General features: G+C 41.2%; 2 protein-coding genes across 3 annotated transcripts in view; one reads left to right on the forward strand and one right to left on the reverse strand.

Moving 5' to 3' along the window:
* Window positions 1–1,428: 1,428 nt before the first annotated feature.
* On the reverse strand, window positions 1,429–14,521 carry TRMT6 (tRNA methyltransferase 6). 2 transcript variants are annotated; one of them, XM_008064308.2, is made up of 11 exons: window positions 14,225–14,515; window positions 10,575–10,702; window positions 9,036–9,145; window positions 8,401–8,492; window positions 8,192–8,275; window positions 7,802–7,926; window positions 6,677–7,035; window positions 6,160–6,245; window positions 5,431–5,533; window positions 5,242–5,328; window positions 1,598–3,959 (listed from the first exon to the last, which is right to left on the reverse strand). In XM_008064308.2, exons 1-11 carry the CDS (start codon window positions 14,350–14,352, stop codon window positions 3,768–3,770), a joined length of 1,494 nt encoding a protein of 497 aa, XP_008062499.1. In that variant the 5' UTR covers window positions 14,353–14,515; the 3' UTR covers window positions 1,598–3,767. The 2 variants fall into 2 exon arrangements, with proteins under 2 accessions (XP_021571357.1, XP_008062499.1); XM_021715682.1 differs by lacking the exon at window positions 9,036–9,145 and having other exon boundaries at window positions 1,429–3,959; window positions 14,225–14,521.
* A 1,377-nt stretch (window positions 14,522–15,898) lies between these two features.
* The window catches only part of MCM8 (minichromosome maintenance 8 homologous recombination repair factor), a 36,540-nt gene continuing 30,550 nt past the window's right edge, over window positions 15,899–21,888 (forward strand). The window contains exons 1-4 of the mRNA XM_008064309.2: window positions 15,899–16,046; window positions 16,320–16,403; window positions 18,322–18,404; window positions 18,817–18,966. Of these exons, the coding sequence (XP_008062500.1) occupies window positions 15,899–16,046; window positions 16,320–16,403; window positions 18,322–18,404; window positions 18,817–18,966 (465 nt within the window). The remainder of the gene's footprint in view (window positions 16,047–16,319; window positions 16,404–18,321; window positions 18,405–18,816; window positions 18,967–21,888) is intronic.

Genomic DNA, 21,888 nt, shown 5'->3' on the forward strand with positions numbered 1-21,888 from the left:
GACAAGCTCTCTCGCCAAGTTCCCCAGGTGGGTCTCAAACCTGCGGGCTCAGGTAATCCACTCGCCTCAGCCTCCCAAAATGCTGGGATTACAGGCTGAACCACTGAGTCCGGACATCACATTTTTTTTTTTTTTAACGTTTCCCCCCTGCAACATTTAAAAATGCAAAAACTAGCCGGGCTCGGTGGCTCAGCCTGTAATCCCACGTCTTTGGGAGGCTGAGGTGAGTGGATTGCCTGAGCCCGCGGGTTTGAGACCCGCCTGGGCAGCCAGACCTCATCTCTACAATAAATCAAAAATTAGCCGGGCATGGTAGCACGCGCCTGTAGTTCCAGCTACTTGGAAGTCTGAGGCGGAAAGATCGCTGGAGCCCAGCAGGTCGAGGCTGCGGTGGCCGGGAGTGGCCACTACACTCCAGTCTGGGCTACCGAGTGAGACTCCAACTCAAAAAATAAAAAAAATAAATAAAAATGCAAAAAATTTTTAGCTTGCAGGCCATACCAAAAAAAACCTGCAGTGGGCTAGGTTTGACCTGTGGGCTGTGGTTTGCTGATCCCTGATTGAAATCAATTACACTTTATTATCTTCTGTCTTGCTTGAATCTCTCACATGTGACTCTAGTTTATATCACATGTAGCTTTTCCTTGTGTCATCCAGGGCGATGGAAAAGAATTGAGGCCACTTTACCCACCTAAGGATGTGACTAAGGAAAATACTTTCAGAAGGCAAGGAACTTCTGCTGTCATTTCCCCCACCCTCTGGATTAATTTCTCCACTTTTTAAAGTTTGCTGGTTTAGAGTGATAGCACTAAACAGACCAAACAGCCAACAGATTGAGCCCACCCACATTTCAGAACAAAATGTCTTTAGCACCGTATTACCTGACAAAGTGAAAATTAAATGTCAAAATCTTTCCAGTCTTGTTTTAGTATCTCAGTTGAATGCTAAAAGTCCAGGTTATTAATGAAAATGTGAAAGAGGCAAAAAAGAGGGGGGGACCACAATATTAATTTCCTATGTTTCAAAAAATTTTCTCTTCCTCATAAAAGCTCAAAAAGCTGTGGATACCTAATAAATGTTAATAGGGCATTTAACAGTTTATTAGTTGTTCTTGAAGTAGCTACTCAGGGGCCCACATGTCTTGCCATCTGACCTGTTAAGTCAGACTTAACTAAATCGTTAAATCCGAGGAAAATCTATCTGTAACCTTTCTTACAAAAATACTAGCCTAAAGGCAACAATATAATCCAAATAAAAGTATGAGATATACTCTGGTCCTTTCTAACACTGCATCTAAACATTATAAAATCAGGACCATTTGCAGTAAATGTGACTTTTGACCATAGGTTTTTAGGGCATTTTTTTAGTATTTAGTATTGTTCCTGCAATAGTTACAACCAACACTTTAAAACAAAATGCAAATACTAATTTTTTTTCTATATTAAGAAATATATTTTTGGCTTTTCCACATACAAGTACATGATTGATTGCCCAATAAGATTTGTTTTATACAATTTGAGTTTGCCCCTAAACTAAAATCACCCCTTTAACAGACATCACAGAATATTGTCCTCTAGTCCAACAAAAAAATAGCATGAATATTACAAAACGATTTGTCTTTAATTTTTTTGATTGCCACTCATCAAAGTGCTATTCCACATAACTCTCCTGGTGGCTGGTTGTCTAGAAGTCAAATTATCCATTCATCGGGTCCAAAGGTGAATGTCCATTTTACACACAAGACAAAACAACTTATGTTCAGATGCTTAGCTGCAGCCATGATGTGGGTGCACTCATGGTTCTCAAGGGGGTGGTTCCTGGGGTTAAGAACACCAGCATCACTCAGAAACTTACCATGCAAATATTCTCCCCCACCACACACCTACTGAGTAAAACTTTGGGGTGGAGGATCTGACAATCTGTGTTTAACAAGTTCTCCCAGGTGTTCTAAGTTTTCAAGCACTAACTGCACATTGAGTTTGTAAGCCACTGAATTAAATCAACTGTACTCAAAGATGAAGTAAATTATATAAATGAGAAAAAATAACACAGGTTAACTTTTGCTGTTGGTGCTGGTAAGATGAGTTCACAAGAATATGGGAACCAAGGACTAGGTCGCTCAGACCCCAGACCCCTCAGGGGACTAAAATGAAGAATTTAGGGAATGAAATGGGACTTGAAACTGGTTGAATTTCAAGTAAGAGATGGTTCTAACAGGACTACTGGAGACCAGCCCCTGCTGATTTCAGTCTACGTAGTTTTCTGTTCTCCTTGACTAAACTCGACTGGTTGTTATGTGGGTGACGACAGCTTGCAACTTGTTCTGTAAGGTGCCAATCCAGGCATGTTCTCTGCCAAACAGACCATGTGTCACAGTTGGCCAAAAGCCAATCAACGTGGCATCACTGCATCATTGTTAGTCAGATGGATCACAGTGCAAAACATTTTTAGTCTTTAAAAACAATTATCTTAAGAAAAAGAAATAAAAACTGAACTGCTGGTAATCACACTGGCCATTATCAGAAAAGCACATGCTATTTGGAACATTTCTTTTGTTCTGAGATGCTCCTCAGAGAATGATATGTCTCTATTCTATGATGACAAGAACAGTACACATGAGTACATTCTAGTGAGTAAAAGACTCGTTCACTCAAATGGAGAAGAGCCTTGGCTTATCATTAACACTGTTCTTCTCTGCAGCAGGTAATCAAATGATTTGATCACAGTTGTTCAGAGCTTAGAAAGGGTAACCACTGAATCATGCTGAGCTCTTCAGACTAGCATTAATAACAGCAAAAAAGGCACTTTAAAGTATATTTGACAAGGAGTGACACTAATACAAGAACTGGACTAAGTCCTGCACAACTTTGCCATAGTTCAAATAGATTGTATATTCTTTGTCTCCGTGTGTATGTGTGTGTATATACTCATATAGATAAGACAATCTGTTTTGATATGTATGTGCATATATGTATATATGTAAATGTTTATATACCAACTTTTATACACATATATACATGTGTAGACATGTGTGCGGTGTGTATCCGTAAGTCTGCAGATGGAAAAAAAAAAAACCGTTTCTCTTCCTTTTAATTTAATACTACACAAAAATTCTAGTCACTTTATTTAGAACAAAAATGAGAGAATTGGCAAATTAATGCAAAAATTACCCTACTAAACCTTTTTATGCACACACACACACAGAAAAAGCAGTAAAGTAAATATTCTGAATGATAGCCAAATAATAAAACCTAGCATTTCAGAAAAGCTTATTCCACTGCAGGGAACTGGGTGGACATATTTGGTACTGTAAATCTCACACTCACACATCCATATTGCTTAAGTTGAAGAGAATGGAATGAATAGAGGAAATTACTTCCATCAATTCCTTCCTTTCAGTACCCATGAATTTTTAGCTATGTTGTCATTCCACTTAGCTTAAAATATAAAAAAAGTCTTGTATAAATACATCTTTAGGATGTTGAAATTCTCTTGATATTTGCACAGAGTATTTAGAAGTTCTTAGAGGGTTTTTGCTAAATACATTTGGTCATATCAATCTACCGCACATCCTAGGGTTGCAGTTTTGACAGACAAAACCCATCTGTGTCAACAGTGGACAAAAGGCTGACTCTTCCTTCCCAGGAATGGGTGGACAGGCATGTTCTTATTCTTAGGACAGGAAAAAACAATTAGTAATGGCATTTAACGCTTAAGTACTAACTGTATAATGCCTGAGAACAAAATTCAAAGCAATTCTTGAAGCATTAAGACTCAGACTGTGGACATTTCCGTTTTTTAGCTGCTGGTTCCTCAGTCTTGTGTGATTCTAAAGTGCTTGCATTGGATTTGAGGCTGGTGTCTGCTTTAAGGTTGTCCATAGCAACAGTGAAGCCTGAGAGAAGGTATCCCCCACCTCCACTCATCAGCAGTTTGGGATGACTTCGATCTGGCAAAACCTAATCAAAACAGAAAAGACAGACATTCATGCTTTCCCAAGACAATCAAGTACATGAAAACAGAACACATGCCAAAAATGAGAATTTAAACCATGGATTCTCTTGATGATTTAAATGGTCCAATTTCTAAGAAGCCCATTAGTTTACATGACAGTGTAGAGAAGAGTACAGGAACTGGCTTAAGTGATTTTCTGTTGAAAAATAAACTGAAGCCTGTTTCTGGTGGGGAATGGGCAAATGGCTTGTACAGTACTCTGGGCCTTGTATATAGCTTTCTTCTTCTTGGCTCCAGGAAACTTCATAGCCAAGAATGGAGTGTGGGTTTATGGAGAAACAGCTACTGGAGGTACACTCAGAACCTCCTTTCCCTGCTACCCTGTTGATGCCAACGACTTCTTTTCTCCTGTTACCTCAGCTAAATAAGACGATCTCCATGAAGAGCAAGGTTACCTAAGCCTCCATAGCATCTGGACCACAGTATAACATACCAGGCTACCAGACAATACCTATGGCAGCATGCAGGCACTCCCCTCAGATCTCCCATCACAAGGGAACTGGCTGCAGGGCATTCGGGTAGCAGAAAGCCTAAAGCTGCTGCTCCTTTGGGATCTGCTTCATGTTCACAATGAGGGGGGTCACAGGCTGCTCTCAGTCACTAACTGAACATGGGTATGAGGGCTGGAGCACATCTGCCCAACACAGGGCTCCTTTATGGGGTGATCTTTGCTCCTGTGCTTCCCATCATCCTGGTTGAGACTTGCTCAGAGCAGCACTTCAGGTTCTTCCTACTCCACCTCCTCCATGCACAGGCATCAATCTTGCTCCCTTTCCCCTTATCTTTCAAAGGCATTTCCTCCAATAGATCTCTTACACTTAGACTTCCATCATGGCATATGTCTTTCAGAAGACTTGAACTGACACAGAGCTCACTAGTAAATCCTAAAAACATCCCTGTAAAGAAAGAGCCACTTTTACATCTACCTGGGGATTTTGCTATTGTCAATTACACCTTCCACAGTGGTATGAGGTCTTGGGGAATATGAACCACAACTGTTTGCATTTTAAATGCCTCTGGGCTGGAGTTACAGAATAATACGCTCTGCTCTGATATGAAAAGAGAAAAAGGGTCAGGAAAAATCAGAACATTTTCTCTGCGTACAGGCATGAGACTTCTCCACCTCTGGAGACAGGAACAGAGATATCTCTGTTTAACCACTCCAGTACTACTGCAACGATCCAGAACTCTGAGAGTGTTCTGGGACCTGGCTGTAAGAACACGTACCTGATAATTTCTAAGCCAGGTTTCAGACAGTCTGAGGTTGATGACCCCACCCCTCTCCCGCAGTTTTGTGTAGCACTCCAACAGAGGCTGCAGGCAAAAACAGGTACAAAGCTGTTAAGAATTACTTGCTGAGCTGCAGTCTGAGAATCAACACTCTGATGCAAGAATTTCCATCCATTTCACTATTACCTCTTTGTACTGACAGTAGACCACGAATGGCCTTGAAGGAGCCACAAAGTTCAGCAAAGACAGCAGCAGTGGGGTGGGATGGAAACGGCTTGCTACAATTAACCTGTTAGGAAAATATCAGACAAGTTATTTCTTTGCTCCCTCAACGTGGAGCAAAGGTTTTAAAATGCATTTAAACTGATCATGTATATGATTTGCATGACTCACACAGAATTTAAATATAACATTCTAGAAATCAGAAACAATAAAATCATGAGTTATTTCTTTCTAGGAATCAAAAACAGGGTTACCAACTCTTTTGGTGCTTGGCAAACTTAAGTAGCATTTGATGACAATCTTAACTTAAAAAAAAATCATCTGGGAATAAATCCAACACTGCATATGCTGCCGTGCAGATATCAGAATCTACCTCTTCTTGTCAGGAGGTTTCTCTAAGCCTATGCCTCTCAAATTACTTGAATGCCCCACCCCTGTACCTAGTGGAACGACACAGCCTCATCTAGTGCACTGTCATTAGAGAAGGTTCACATTTCATCCAAAACTCTTAAACCAGCGCAGTCAATTTCCCACCTCTGCCAGACCCAGCCTCCTTTCCTTCTCAACCCAAGGCAGAATACTCATCTCAGGTCCCACGAGAATCACGGCAGACCAGCAGAAAGAGAATGCCAATCTGTTTAAAGTAGAGCCCACATGCACCAGGAAGTCTCCTGCCTTCTTTTACCAACGCACCCGTCTGCATTTCTTTCACTCAGCAGAGCAGCAGCCTCTAAACGTTTTTTCCTCTGCTCTTCTTGTCTCCTTTGTTTTTCCTGAATCTTCAAGAAGAAAAATAAGAAACTAACGTATTGGGGTCATTCAGGGTTATGGAAATGCTCTAGTCTGTCAAACCATTTCAAAAATATTGATCAATTTGGACTAAAGCAATAGAAGGAGATTATTTATAAGAAAGCCAACCCTGAATTGTACCCCACATCTTTAAAATTAAAAAGAAAAAAAAAGAAAGCCTATATGCTATAAAACCATCATCAAGCTACCTATGCAATGCTTCTGTATACTAAAGCTCCACCCCAAAGATTAAATCACACACTTGCGTACATGAACGCACACTCTTTCTCTAGCTGTTTTGATATTCATCATCTTGGGAGCTGATGCTCCACAGCCAAACATAATCTTATTCCTTAAATGAAGTTAACTGAGGCCCTGAGGAGATTATTATGATAGTGGTGGGGGCTCCCAGCATTCTTACATAATCTTTTTTGCCTCCTCTCTCTTTGGGCTCCTTGTGTTCTGGATCTTGAGAAATGGCTTCCATTGTTTCTTGTTCTTCTGGATGATTGCTCTCTGGGGCCTCTGCCATGCTGTCTTCATTCTCTTGCTCAGAAGTCTGTTTTTCCTCAAGTGTGCCATTACTTTCTTCAACTGAAGCACTGTCTTTTGGCTCAGAAGATAACATCTCAGCAGAAAACGTTCCATTTAGGAGACTGTCCACTTTATTGAGGGGGAATTCATAAAGACCACTGAGGAAAGACTTGGGAAATCCAAAACATGCTGTTGCTGCCCGAACAGGTTCACCTCCAGGGTACAGCTGAATAATAGAGCCGAAACCTGAACAGATGAAAGGAACAAACATCTGCTGATGGAGGGAACTCTAGACTATGCAAACCCTCAGTGAGTCCTCCACAGTCATAAGATAAAGGTCTTTCTACTTTATTCAGAGACTGAAGATGACACAGTTCCTCTGGGGACCAGTTTGGAGTCTCTGAATATTCACAGTGGAGGTAACATAATTCCAAAACAGGTAAACATGAAATCTTAAAGAAGCTTACCCCCACTGGACACTACTGTAAAACCCTGTGGTCTTGCAAATTTGGATGTCTCATGACTAGTGATTGACTCTGTTTCCTCTCACTTCAATCCTCAAAGGCAGCAGTTATAAGTTCTTATCCTCCATGGGGTCAAAGAAAGGACAGGCGCTTCAGGCTATGCAGTAGTCTTCCAGGAAAGACTTCAAGTTTAGTAATTTCCCTCTGAATCACCTCAACTCAAGCCAATACAATGAGCACCAACTACCCAACAGTTTACTGACATCACTGTCCTGGAAGTCCTAGCCAGCCACAGCCTCCAGCATCACACCCATTGATAGTAAGGCTGAACAATCACCACAGGGGACCTGGGGGTTATAAACAACACAGCCTAACTGTGGGCATGTGGACTGTGAATGCAGGTCCCTGGGCCAGGAGCTATGCAGGTTCTCCCAAGTCACTCCATTAACTGCCAAGTAACTCAATCAGTTTGCCATGAGTTTGAATTTTTGGATTCCTTTACTCACACTAAGGTGGGCTTTTACTGAACTTGAAATATTAAATCTTACCTCCCATCCGTTCCATCATTGCACCCAGCACCAAGCCTGCACATGTTTCCATTACAATCATTTTGTTGCCAGCACGGATATTTCCCAATGTCAACATCTGGGCTAGTGTATCGTACCTCATGTGGCTAAGATAAAAAGAATAATTCATTCATTTTTAGCTAAGTAAAGCCTGCCATTTTAATAATCATTTTTCAAGTTTTGTTTGTCTTATAAAAATTATGTTGATAAGAGTATTGATTGCTTTGAAGGCAACAGCAAAAGGACTTACAATTTATGAGGTAGGAGGACACTTTATGCAGGTGAGCAAATTTTTCATTTTACTTAAAATCATGACTTTCTTAAAGATATATTTTTCCCCCAATAATACTTTTGAAAGGAAACAAAGCGTACTTAATTTTTCCAGGTTCTCTTGCATAATACATAATTGAAAGAATACGGGTGGATGGTTTCACAACAGTAATGATAGCTTCATATCTGAGGAAAGAAAAAACAAAATACCAATTTGAAAAAGAGACTTAAAATCTTTTATTCTTAATTATATATATTATAAATATATAAGGACTTAATATTTTCCAACTTTTCAATCAAAAGCCACTTACTTCTTTTTCTTCTTTTTTATATATTTATCTTGAGCAAATTCTGTCTTGTCTCGGAATGTTGTACTATTTTCAATTAACTGCTGAACTATTTCCTATAAGAAAAGGAGCAAGTAGATTTTCTGAAACTTTATTTTCACAGAACAGATAACTTCAAAGGTTTCTTACCCCAGGATGCATCCAACGGTCTGATTCTCCAGTTCCCTTTCCACAGAAGTCCAAATAGATGTACTTTGTATTTCTATATTCTTTAGAATTTGTAATAGAATACAAGTACCTAACAACTTCATTCAAACCAAAGTAAAAGAACAGAGATCACAATAAAGGGAGAAGAAAGGTAAAGGAAACTCATTTCTGAAGATATTGGCTGAGAACATTACTGAAAATGATCCAAGTTAAGTCCTAATATGTACCATTATTAAATTCTCCACTGCTAATATTAGTAATGTCATTCACTTATATTTCTGTATGTAAGAATCAAGATCTTTGATATATTGAATTGCATGTACATTTCAACCTATTTCTAACAGAAGTATAACATTATTTTTCCATTTTACCTTAAGTAAAGTCTGCCTTAAAAACCAATTTCCTAAACACTTAACAAACAAAAACAAAACAAAAAATCCTTTGACTATTACCTCTCCTTTAATGCCCTTGTCCTTCAAAGCTTTTATGTCATCTTGAGTAAGTTTCTGAGATTTCCCATCATCAACTATATTTCGATTATCAGTGCCCGCTTCTTTAGTCTCTAAGGAAAGAAATTGCTTTATGACATGTATAGTCTGATGCTATTTTACGATCTTTCTTTTTTTTAAGTTCATATCCACATCCAACCCAACGACCACAAAAGTCTGGCCTCCCCATCCCACTGCTTCCACCGCAGTCCCCTATCCTTTCTTGTCACAATGACTCCAAGCCTCTAGCTCATCTTCCTGTTCCCATCTTGCCCCTCTAATACTACCCACTAGGATGTCAGAGTGCTCTTTTCTTACATGCAAATTGGCTCATGTGCTCTGATGCTTAAAACCACACAGCCAAGAGAAAACACTCCAAAGATGACCTGCAAGGTTGCATATGACCTGGTCCCTGCTACCTTTTCTGGTCATCTCTTGACTTCTCAGCTTCAACAACATTGCCTTTCTTTTGGTCCCTTGAACACACCTAGTAAGGTGCCACAGCAGGCTTTTGGCACTTGCTGCTCCCTCTGTCTGGAAAGTTCTGACGACAGATCTCTGAGTGGCTGGATCTCTTTTCTTTTTTTTTTTTTTGAGTTGGAGTCTCACTCTGTCGCCCAGACTGGAGTGCAATGGCCGCTCCCGGCCACTGCAGCCTCGATCTGCTGGGCTCCGGTGATCCTTCCGCCTCAGTCTTCCGAGTAGCCAGAATTACAGGCACATGCTACCATGCCCGGCTGATTTTTTTGATTTATTGTAGAGATGAGGTCTCACCAAGTTGCCCAGGTGGGTCTCGAACCCGCGGGCTCAGGCATTCCACTCACCTCAGCCTCCCAAAGCGTGGGATTACAGGCTGAGCCACCGAGTCCGGCTTTGGATCTCTTTTCTATCACTCAAGGCTGAGCTCACACTCTCAGCAAAGCTCACCTCACCCAAACTGGCTCCAGTACACGCCCCTGCTTTATAATCTTCACAGCGTGTATTGCCATCAGAAATTATGCTGCTTGCATCTCTACTTGATTATTTTTGATGTTCCCTCCTGGTAAGTACATTTTATAAGACAGTCTATTTCAAGAACTGCTACACTCGTAGTTATACTTGGCAGATATTTAGTGCTCAGAAAACATGAATGTTAAATTAAAAGTGTTTAAATAACTGGTTTGAAGAAAAACCTTAATAGTATTTTAATTACTCAACTTTAAATTATTACTTAAATGTTTTCATTTTATTATTTTATTAAATCTGTTCACTTTAATAATTTTAATTAGTAATAATAGCTTTTGGACAAGAGGTTGTTGTTAATAGTGAGCTAGAGCCAGAATCTAAGTTATGTCATGGCCAAGGGTAGTACTTGTCTTGTTCCACTAAGCTACAGTTCTTAGATTATAAGTTAAGATTTCTTTTGGGATAGCCTGGGCTAGCACTTTGGAATTTATTGGAGGTTGACATGTTTCTGACTAGTCAGTTGGAGAGCATCTATTGAAGACATCCAAAATAGTGCACCTGAAGTGGGCTCTTCCTTCTTCTTCTTGGGTTGCAGACTTCCTCCACTGGTCACTTCAAATGTGGTTCCATAACTGTGGCCAATGACATTATCCAGGTAGAACCACTGTTTTTCAAAAGTTACTTTTCTGTGGAAGAAAAAAAGTCAATTAGCTGAAAATTTTTTATGTTCAGTATAGAAGAGACATGTTCATTATAGCTTTTTTGAAAAGTGGTCTCCACAATGGAAAATCAGCAGAATTATCCCTGAACACAAAGCAACAAATACTCTAGAGAGAACCAGGGCTGGGGGAGAGACTAGAATTAATAAAGAAAAGAGAAAAACAATACATTTTGGAAAGAAGAAGCAAAGACAGAAGACATTTCCTTTCTGAAACACTAGTCTGACCTCACTCTGCATTGTTTACCAGAATGTCCAAACTCACAGCCTCTGCAGATTTCCTGAACTGCAGGTAGGGTCACCAAGACTGCCATGCCACTGGACATACACTGTGACACCCCTTGCAACTCACCCCAGAAAAATCTCAAAACTGAATAACCATTGAGACAAGATTAAACAAACTATCTGGGCTTGGTCTAACTAGGTGTTTTATCAGAATATTATCTAATAAAAGCAAATTATATTTGTAAATAAACATTATCAACACTCTACAAACCAACCGTGCTGCCCATTGAAAGGGGACTGGATAAAAAATATGTGGTACATATGCGCGATGGAATATTATGCAGCCATAAAGAAGGACAAAATTATGAACCTTGCAGCAACTTGGATGGACTTAGAGTCATAATACTCAGTGTTCTATCACAGAAACAAATAACTGAGTATCACATGTTCTCACTCATAAACGGACCTTGAACAATGATTGTAATACTATAAGAAAGGGATTGGCAGTAGTGGGAAACTGCCAGGGGTGGGAGATGGGGGGCACACCTCATCAACAAGGGTATCTGCATAATGAACATGTGTATATCTAACCCTAAATTGTACCCCATATATTTAAAATAAAAAAATTAAAAAAAAAACAATCTACAGATTTGGAAATGGAAACTTATACTGACAACAATCTTCTGAGGACTAGGCAATTTGAGGTTTTCCTACGACCCAGATTTTTATCTTATTGAAATTTAAAAGGAAAATTCCACAAAAACACAAACTTTACTCTCAAAAGTAAACTAACATCTGCTGAATGCCAGTCAGGGCTAGGCAGTCTGTGCCAGTGATGTTTCATACTCTGATTTAATTCTCAAAGTAATCCTGGAACATAGTTCTTTTTTAGAAGCGCAATTTGAAGCCCAGGAAGAAGTATCTTGTTCCAGAGTCATAGTTACAAGGTGCTGGAGCTAGGATCCAAATCCAGGTTCGTTCCACTACACCATACCACTTCAGGTGCACTATTTTGGATGTATGAAATAGATGCTCTGCAACTGACTAGTCAGAAACATGTCAACCTCCAATAAATGCCAAAGTGCTAGTCAAGGCCATTCCAAAAGAAATCTTAACGCAAAGACCAAGGAATCTTAGGAAGCCCACGTAGCATCAGGACATGGTCCATGTGCACAGAACACTAAATTCTGGGATACATGTAGTGGTTAATTCTGTTTTTTCCACACCTCACTCCTTCTCTCCTCTTTGTGTCCCTGGAGGCTAACCATGACAGAAAGCATTGCCACATCACATAGGCTCCCATGTCAAAGTCTTACCACCATTGCCAGTCCCTGAGTGCATCACCTTTATTAATTTCCTAAATCCTGCCACATCTTTGTATGTGTCACATCTTCATTAAAGCTTACTTAAACCATGTGAGCAAAATCCTGCATGATCCTAGGTGATCCAGATAGGGCCAATTCTTGCCCTTTGTCAGGTCTCCAGATACTAGCACATAACAAAACATAACAGACACTGTATTTACTAACATAAATCCCCTCACAAGTTGAAACTCAAATCAGCCCAGATGTGCACCCCCACCCCCACATCTCATCATTCAAACACCTTGGTGCTATCTAAACACTGGATCTGAGATGGGTTGGGTATATCTCTCTACTAGTTTAAGTGCAAAGAAGGTGAAGGATTTTTCACTCAAACTGGCTGGTCTGACAGGTCACTGCCCCCGTCAGAGGAATGTGGGGCTACATCTTCACTGGGAAGAAGTAGGATTTACAAAGTCTCCTTCTTAGAGAGCCAGGACTGCTTCTGTCCAATCAGATGAGTACAGACCGGAGGAAAGGGGGATGGGGGAGTCTGGCCTGGAGTGTAACTAAGCTCAGAAGGTTATTTTCTAAATAAAATGGAAACTGCCACTATTGCTTCTGCCAAGAAGAGGCCTGATGAAAAGAATTTCCAAATAAATGTCTAAATAGTACTTTTCAACTAAAGATGCTGCTATCTCCTTGGTACAGAAGAAGTTCTTATCTAAAAGAGTACATTATTAAAAATGCAAACAGGCCAGGCTCGGTGGCTCAGCCTGTAATCCCAGTACTTTGGGAGGCCGAGGCGAGTGGATTGCCTGAGCCGGTGGGTTCGAGACCTCGTCTCTACAATAAATCAAAAATTAGCCGGGCATGGTAGCACATGCCTGTAGTTCTGGCTACTTTGGAAAGCTGAGGCGGAAGGATGGCCGGAGCCCAGCAGGTCGAGGCTGCAGTGGCCGAAGTGTGCTACTGCACTCCAGTCTGGGCGACAGAGTGAGACTCCAACTCAAAAAAAAAAAGTGCAAACAACTACATATGAAAGCTGAGCAACTTACAAGGACAATATGAGAAAGAAAAGAAAGAAAAAAGTTTCACCTGGATGGTCATTACATAGATTGGTTCATTCATCAAACTTATAAATTAACCCAACCACCCCAATATATTTTCACCATTAATAAGCTGTCATGTTTTAGCAACCTCACCAACCCTCCCAGAAACTTATCAAAATCCCACTTCTCCAGTACTAAAACAGTAATACTAGTCAGCAGGTGCACAAACCAAACCTAATCCTGAGCTCTGAGACCTCGAGCAAATTGCTTTTGAGCAATTTTCTGGACCTTGAATCCCTTGGTGTAAAATGAGGGAACTCCAAAGTGATCCTACATTCTACGGGAAAATGTCTCTTTTCCCTATTCCCCATATCCTGTTTGGGTAGACAGAAAAGGTCACAAAGCCAGACTAGCTGGGAGAGATTTCATTTTTTATTGGGTAGATTCTGGTTGAGGGATTCGGGAGGAACGAGGATCTATGGGGGGAAATGGGGGAGCCGAGAGGACAAGAGGCAAGGATGAGACCCCAGAGTAAAGAGGAAGGGTCTGTCAGAAGATCCCAAGGACTTAGGGGTAAAAACCCCAGGATGGGGTGGCGGTGGGCGGGAGAGGGAAGCATTCGGGCATTCGCGGGCTAAGAATGGAATTCTGGGGAAGGGATTCTGTGGAAAGTCTGAGAGGGAAGCTGAAGGTAGTCAGCCAGGTATAAAACCATGGAGGGGAAGTTTGTGGGAAGACAGGAGGGGTAGGAGGCATTCGAAGGGCTGAGGACGGGATCCTGGTGGAAAAGCTCTCTCTGACAGGATCGGGATCGAGAGCCAAGAACGGGACCCTGATAGGAGGGGTTTGGAGAGAACTGGGTGGGGGTGGAGGGGAGACATCTAGAAGGTGGGGACGGGGGTCCCGACTTACTTTCTCCGCTGGACTTGCACTGCTTTGAACACATCTTCCCGTTTCAGCACCACGAAGTCGCCGTCGTGGATGCAGTGGCCCCCGGGATGCAGTGGCTGCGGGCCCGGTTGCTCCCCTGAACCATCCATAACGCTCAGCCGGTCTCCCTGCTCCGCGGTGTCCCTCCAGATCCCCGCGGCCTGTCCCTCCTCTTCCGCTGTTAACCACCAGCCTGGCTTCCCACAATCCGGGGGACCTGGACCCCTTCGACCGGCACCGCCCCCACGTGTTGCACGCCGCTTCCGCTTTCCAGTCCAGACCTCAGGACCGCTTCCGGGAGCCTGGTGGCGTCCTTCCGGTCAAACTCATTGATTGGCTGCTCTCCGCCCCGCCCCTTCCGCAACGCCACTTTCTTTAACGGAAGTTGCGTCACAGAAGCGTCAAAAAAAGAATTTAAAGAAGCGGGCTTGATTCTGAGGTGCGGTTGCGACAGGTTCTCGAGCCTTTGCCACAGATAGAGTCTCACTTCGCATGGGGACGTCAAGAGAGCTGCTGCTGAAGAGAACCACAGACCTGGCAGGGGTCACCCGAGGAACTCAGATTTCGGAGACTTCTCCTTAGTCCTGAGGTGCGTCCCCACCGGAGGGAGGGAGAAACTGGCGGGACATATCAGGGTGTACCCCGGAGCCGGCCCAGTTGTGAACTGGCAGAGCTTTGGGACCTCCACCCTAAGCAAGTAAGAACTTAGCCTCAGGACAGGTAAATAAAGAAGATTATTTAACGAAGCACAGCTGCCCGTGGGTGGCTCTTTTACTCCTTTCCCAGTCCCATCTCTTACATTTGTGTTGGTGTTACTGTTCTCACCAATTATCTTGTCTGTCAAGGGTATGGCGCCTAGCGTTGTTGAGGGAGGGCCTCAACTTAGGAGCCTGAAGGGTTTTGATCTCTGTACTGCCACCAAACGACTTTGAACTTCATCAGTTTCCTTAATGTCTCTGAGCTTCGGTTTCGTACTGTGTAATGTCTGATTAGTTATCAGAGTTCTGTCGTCCTCCCAAATCTTGAACTTTTTAGTTATTAACTTATCAACTAAATCCCTTCAAATAAAGATTGGGATAGGTTCCGTTGTAATGAATTGAGTTACAGCTACAGATAAATTATGTATTTGTGTCCTTAGGATAGGAATTATTTTTTAAGTAGACCTTGTTTTTTATAACACTTTTAGGTTTACAGAAAAATTGCACAGAAAGTGTTTGTAAGGAGATGGTGTATCCCTAATGTCTCACAGGCCAGGATTATGTCCATCCTGTCCTGCTCTGTAAGTCTCAAGCACAGCAAACAGTCTTAGAGTTGATTACCTGTCTTGTTTTCATTTATTTAGTGGGGTCTTCTTGAAAATCTTTCCTTATTTTTAGCCCATGAGCATCTAGTATTTCTAATTAAGCTTTATTTAATAGTTACTAAATTTTAAGGTACACTGTGGTATACCTTTAAAAGCAATGGAGAGTAGCAGAATCTCCATCAGTAGAATGTTTGGGTCTTGTATCATAGGTGTATAACTTTGCAAGCCTGGTTACTAGTATGAAACCTAGAGTATAATACTTTTTCTTTTTTTACTGCATTAATACATTTTTACAAGCATTATTTTCCCTACAGTTTTGATGAGACTTTTTTCATCTCTATCTTTTAGAAGCCATGAATGGAGAGTATAGAGGCAGAGGATTTGGACGAGGAAGATTTCAAAGTTGGAAAAGAGGGAGAGGTGGTGGGAACATCTCAGGAAAATGGAAAGAAAGAGAACACAGACCTGACCTGAGTAAAACCACAGGAAAACATACTTCTGGTAGGTGAGGTCAATGATTATTCAAATTTTTTTTTTTACTTCATGAAGAAAGCAATTCTTGTCTATCATATAAAGTAGTTTATTTCCAATTTCAGGCTATCTTTTATTTGATGCTACTCCCTAGCAGGTATTTGAACATTAATGTCCCAAATTCTTACTGAAACTTCTAATTTAGATACTTTTAATGTTATATCAGGTTCTCATTTGGAAGGAGAAGCAAATTGGGAGGAAATGTTTGCTGTTTCTGCTAACCTAGTATTCTATTTTTTTCAGGACAAACACCACAGTCTTTGCTACTACAGTCAACATTGGATCAATTCATACCATATAAGGGCTGGAAGCTTTATTTCTCTGAAGGTAGAGTCAAAAGTGCAAAAGCACCATAAATTATATTTTCTTAACTTGTTTGTAGCTATTAAATCTCATATTACTATAATTCATTTGGCTTACTGATATATACCCCTTTAATCTTGTTCAACCAAATAGTTAAATCATGTTATTTTTCAAGAGCACTATTTTTATGTTTTATATTAGTCAGGAAAACAGAAACCACACTAGTTATTTCAAAAGGAGATCAGTACAGGGAGTTAGATATATAAGTGGAAGACTGAAAGAGCAGAAAGGAAACATTGAAGTAACTCTCCAGAGTAGTAACTTGAGGAAATAGCAGCAATCCTCATGGCTGAGGAAACCAAAGTTAAGGTCTGCGGTTTACAAGAACGTAGGAATTCAAAGGTGGGGGAGAAAGCACAGTATAACTGTTGCTTTAACCTCTAAGGGGCACCCTACAAAACTCTGTTTGGACTTCTGAAAGCTACCCTACAGAGCTGTGCTGTAAGCTACCCTACAGAGCTGTACAGATCACTGAGGTGAATGAAGGTGGTTGCCACTGGTATCTGAGGGGCCATGACTCATTTGGTGCTGGGAGCTGGAGGCTATAACTGTAGCTACCTTTTGTAGCTGCAGAGGTGATGAAAACAACTGGAAACATGGATGAATTTCTCTCTCACTTACTGCTACTCTCCATCTCTAAAGTGCCTGCAACTGGCAGAAGTTAAAAGGGAATCTGAGAAATGTAGGGTATAGATCTTGATCATAGCATTCTAGACCAGAGAATAGAACAGTAGACTTGGAACCAAGAGACAATAACCAGCACAGCTTTGCATAGAAACTCTGTTAAGGAACCTCCCTTTGATCATCAAGAGCACAACTAGTGCTGGGTGCAGTGGCTCACGCCTGTAATCTCAGCACTTTGGGAGACTGAGGTGAGAGGATCACCAGAGCCAACGGGTTTGAGACCAGCCTGGGCAACTTGGTGAGACCTCATCTCTACAATAAATAAAAAATTAGCTGGGCATGATGGCATGTGCCTGTAGTTCCAGCTACTTGGAAGGCTGAGGCAGAAGGATCACCTGAGCCCAGTAGGTTGAGGCTGCAGTGGCCATGAGCAGTGTGGCCACTGCACTCCAGCCTGGGCAGCAGAGTAAGACTCCACTCAAAAAAACCAAAACAAAACAAAAAAAACACCAGTTGATATACCTCTGTCCATCTCCGTGTGGGGAATTGTCTTCTGTGTTCTTAAAATATCTGTTTTTTTATGTCTCTTGAGGTATGGGTTTTATGTATGTATCTTTTTCCCACTAGACTATACTGCTTAAGGTCAAGGACCGTGCCCCATATCAGGCACTCAGTATTCATTTTGTGAATAAATAGAGTACTTTACAAATGTTTTCTCTATTGGGAGTCTGTTTTTCTGTTGATGGACAGGTATGTTTCATAAGTGATCTGTTGTTGCTTTGGGAAGCATTAGCTACCAACACTCACATTGTTCTCCAGCAGATAGCTCAGAAAATTATAAGTGATATTTGGACCTGTCCTAAAGATGGAGTTCAAGAGGTGCCTTAGGGTTGACCAACTGTGCTTCAAAACTACTTCATTGCACTGCTTATGTGTCTGACTTTGGCTTTATTATAACTTATTGTGTAAGCTTTTTGAACTAATGTGTGCTGTTAGGTGTCGAAGATTCAGCATGAAGTTTCTCAGCTATTGGGGTTTTTATAGAGAGATACTTCCTGTCTGCATTTCAGATTACATAGACCTAAACTTGTTTTAGAATCTTAAGTGTATATTCTGTATCATTTATTATCCAAATGTAATCAGAATATAAAGCAATTAGAAAAAAAATCTGTTGTGTATATAGTGTTTCTTCTGTTTCATGAAAAATATGCTTGTACGTGTGTAATTATTGGTGCTAATGCCATATTTCTTGGATTAGTTTACAGTGATAGCTCTCCTTTTATTGAGAAGATTCAAGCATTTGAAAAGTTTTTCACAAGGCATATTGATTTATATGACAAGGTAAGATTCCTTTACAACAGAGCTACCAGTCTACTCTTATGTGTTGTCTTATTGTATTTGAGGTGCTGGTGATTGTGATAGGAACTGGAGTCAGACTGTCTTGGTTCAGACCCCAGCTCTGCCACTTAACCTGTAGTGTGGACTTTGATGAATTGCTTAACTTATCTGTGCCTCAGTTTTCTCTTTCAGTTGAAGATAGTAGTATAAACACCTACCTCAAAGGGTTCTTAAGAGGCATAAATAAGTTAATATATTTAAAATACCAGAACCATGCATAGCATGAAGCTTATACTTACATTGTACTTAACATTATTTCCATGCAAATGTTATTTGCTTTCTCAAAGTGAATGCTCAGTTATGATAATTGATACCAAACAAGCAATTATTGTTCCCATACTTTTATATTTTATAGGATGAAATAGAAAGGAAGGGAAGTATTTTGGTGGATTTTAAAGAACTGACAAAAGACAATGAAATAACTAGCTTGATACCAAATATAGCAAATGAACTGAGAGATGCGCCTGAGAAAACCTTGGCTTGCATGGGTTTGGCAGTACATCAGGTGAATATTTTATGCAAATTTTGTCTAAATTATAAAGAAAGATTTTACAGTGATGGTACCTTCTCTAAAGAATACTTAGCTTTTACCAAAAGATGTTGGTAAGTACACAAAGATTGCACTCCTGTCCTAATAGATGCCATTTATTCTATGTATAATTGCTTACCTAAATAAAATATCTGCCTCTGATTTATTTGGATTTGCTTAATCTTGCTTAAGATTGTGCAGAAATTAAACCTTGTTTTCAAGGAGATATGCAGTCTCATAGGGATAATAAGACAAGGCATCAGTCGGGCGTGGTGGCTCACGCCTATAATCCCAGGACTTTGGAAGGCTGAAGTGATAGGATTGCCTGAGCTCACAGGTTCGAGACCAGCCTGGGCAACTTGGTAAGACCTCATCTCTACAATAAATCAAAATATTAGCCAGGCGTGGTGGCGCACACCTGTAGTTCCAGCTACTTGGAAGGCTGAGGCAGAAGGATTGCCTGAGTTCAGTTGGGCGACAGAGTGAGACTCTGACTCGGAAAAAAAAGACAAAGCATCATGGTTTTTTCAGTTATGAACATGGTACAAAAAGACCAACCTCAGACGTAGGTTCTGACATGAGGCAAACCATTTCATTTCCCTGAAATTTCCTGTATGTCAGGTGGAAATAACAGTTTGTCCTCTGCCTGCCCTCTGCCTGCCAGAGTTTTTTCCAGGGTTAGGTAACACAACATCTGTGAAAGAGATTTTTAGGCTAGCAAACTGATAAGTACTTTGGGGTGAAGAGTACCAAATTTCAGAACAGGCATAGACAAAGGGCTGGGTGTATGCAGAGGTGAAGAGATACTCAGCTGTTGGAGAAGAATGGGAAAAGCTCAGAGGAAGACTTTATTATATAGGTGGTGGGGTCTAATCAGTCTTAAAGAGGTGGCTGGAATTTGGATTTAGAGCAGGTCAGGTAAGGATATCCAGGTGCTAGAAGCAGTTCATCACAAAGATGAGTATATTGCTGGTAACCCAAACTGGGAACCTTGACTGTTGTCTTCAGACTCACCTGGCTCATTATTTCTCCATTATTTCATTTCTCTTTCTAAAATGTCTCCTAAATCTGCCTTTTCATCCTTACTGCCTCTGTCTTAGGCAATGCCTTCATTATCCTTCCTAAACTTTTGCCATACTTTGTAAAATATGATCTCCTGAGAGACTGTGGTGACTGTTACCAAATGAGGTATAAATCCTTTTTGTGGAGTTGAAGGCCTTTCATGATCTGGCTCAACTTCATTTCTCCCCTACTGTCCTTCATTCACTCCAGTCCAACTAAACTGTGCTCCCTGTGGTATTCTCTGAACACTGCTACCTTTTGCACGCGCTGTACATTCCACATAGAATTCCCTTCCCTCATGTATACAAATTCTTTAGGCCCAGATCAGTTGTCTCTATGAAACTGTTCTCATGACCTCTTTACAAAAGTCACATAGCATTTTGTCTGTACATCTTTAAGGTTCTTATAACAATTGCAACTCTAAATGTGCATCTTGTTTGTTTATTTGTTTTGAGTTGAGGTCTCATTCTGTTGCCCAGACTGGAGTGCAGTGGCACAATCACAGCTTACTGCAGCCTTGAACTCCTGGGCTTAAGCAGTCTTCCCTCTTCAGTCTCCCACGTAGCTGGGAATACAGGTGCATGCCACCATACCCAGCTAATTTTTTGATTTCTTGTAGAGACAAGGTTTTGCTGTGTTGCCCAGTCTGGTCGTGAACTCCTAGGCTCAAGCAATCCCTCTACCTTGGACTTGCGAAGTGCTGGGATTACAAGCATGAGCCTTTATGCTCGGTATATAGCTGTATGTATGCATCTTATTTCGTCTCTTAGATTGTTAGCAAACTGCTTTGTACATAATATTTAATGTTAAGTGCCAAGGCAGTGCGTGTTAAGTCAAGATTGTCTTTATTTTCCTTTATTGATTGATCAGTGAATCTGAAGAAATAGAAAAATAATTTTTGGCCAAGTGCAGTGGCTCATGCCTGTAGTCCCAGCACTTTGTGAGGCTGAAGTGGAAGAATTGCCTGAGGCCAGGAGTTCAAGATAAGCCTGGGCAACATGGTGAGAACCTACCTCTACAATTTTTTTCTTTTTAAGTCAGTGTCCAGGCTAGAGTGTAGTGGCACAATCACAGCTCACTGCAGCCTCAACCTGCAGGTCTTAGGCAGTCCTTTTGCTTCAGCCTTCCAAGTAACTGAGACTACAGGCGCACACCACCACTCCAGGCTAGTTTTTAAATTTTACTATAAAGACAAGGTCTCGCCATGTTGTCCAGGCTGGTCTCGATCTTCTGGGCTCAGGCAGTCCTCTTGCCTCTCCCTCCCAAAGTGCTGGGATTATGGCCATAAGCCACCATGCCTGGCCTACAAAATTTTTTTAAAAAACTTATCTGGTCATGGTGGTGTGCACCTGCAATCCTAGCTACTTGTGAGGCTGGGGCTAGAGGATCACTTGAGCCAAAGAGATTGTAGGCTGCAGTGAGCTATGATTGTGCCACTGTATTCCAGCCTGGGCCACAGAATGAGAACCTGTTTCTAAACAACAACAATGACAAAGAAAAACATTTCAAAGTTAGAACCAGGAGGTAATGGTTTGGGGGGACTAATATAGCGACTTTTTTTTTTAAACAAGTGCTAATATTTACTGAGTGCTTACTGTGTGGCAGGCGCTATGCTAAACACATTTCATGTGCTAATTCATTTAATCCTCACAACAGCCTTCGGAGGTGCATGTTGTTACCTCCCCATTTTACAACTGGGAAAACCAGGACTGAGAGTGATTTAAGAAACTCACCCTGGTTCACACACCTAACAGGTGACGACCTTGAATCCCGGGTCTTTCCCCTAGAAAAGTCATAAGAGCTAGACAGTGGGGGGACCCTGGTTCAGAGCACTGG

Source organism: Carlito syrichta, unplaced genomic scaffold (assembly GCF_000164805.1).
Source record: "Carlito syrichta isolate Samal-C Ts95f unplaced genomic scaffold, Tarsius_syrichta-2.0.1 Scaffold307277, whole genome shotgun sequence".
In the NCBI taxonomy this organism is placed as follows: domain Eukaryota; kingdom Metazoa; phylum Chordata; class Mammalia; order Primates; family Tarsiidae; genus Carlito; species Carlito syrichta.

What these genes read in the sequence shown, in the direction of transcription:
- TRMT6 (XM_008064308.2), bottom strand. Translation starts at nt 14,352, where the DNA reads ATGGATGGTTCAGGGGAGCAACCGGGCCCGCAGCCACTGCATCCCGGG. An exon ending in GTGCAAGTCCAGCGGAGAAA is followed by an intron (nt 10,703 to 14,224) that starts GTAAGTCGGGAC and finishes TTTCTTCCACAG; the next exon opens with AAAAGTAACTTTTGAAAAAC. An exon ending in AGTGAAAGAAATGCAGACGG is followed by an intron (nt 5,534 to 6,159) that starts GTGCGTTGGTAA and finishes TTTTCCTAACAG; the next exon opens with GTTAATTGTAGCAAGCCGTT.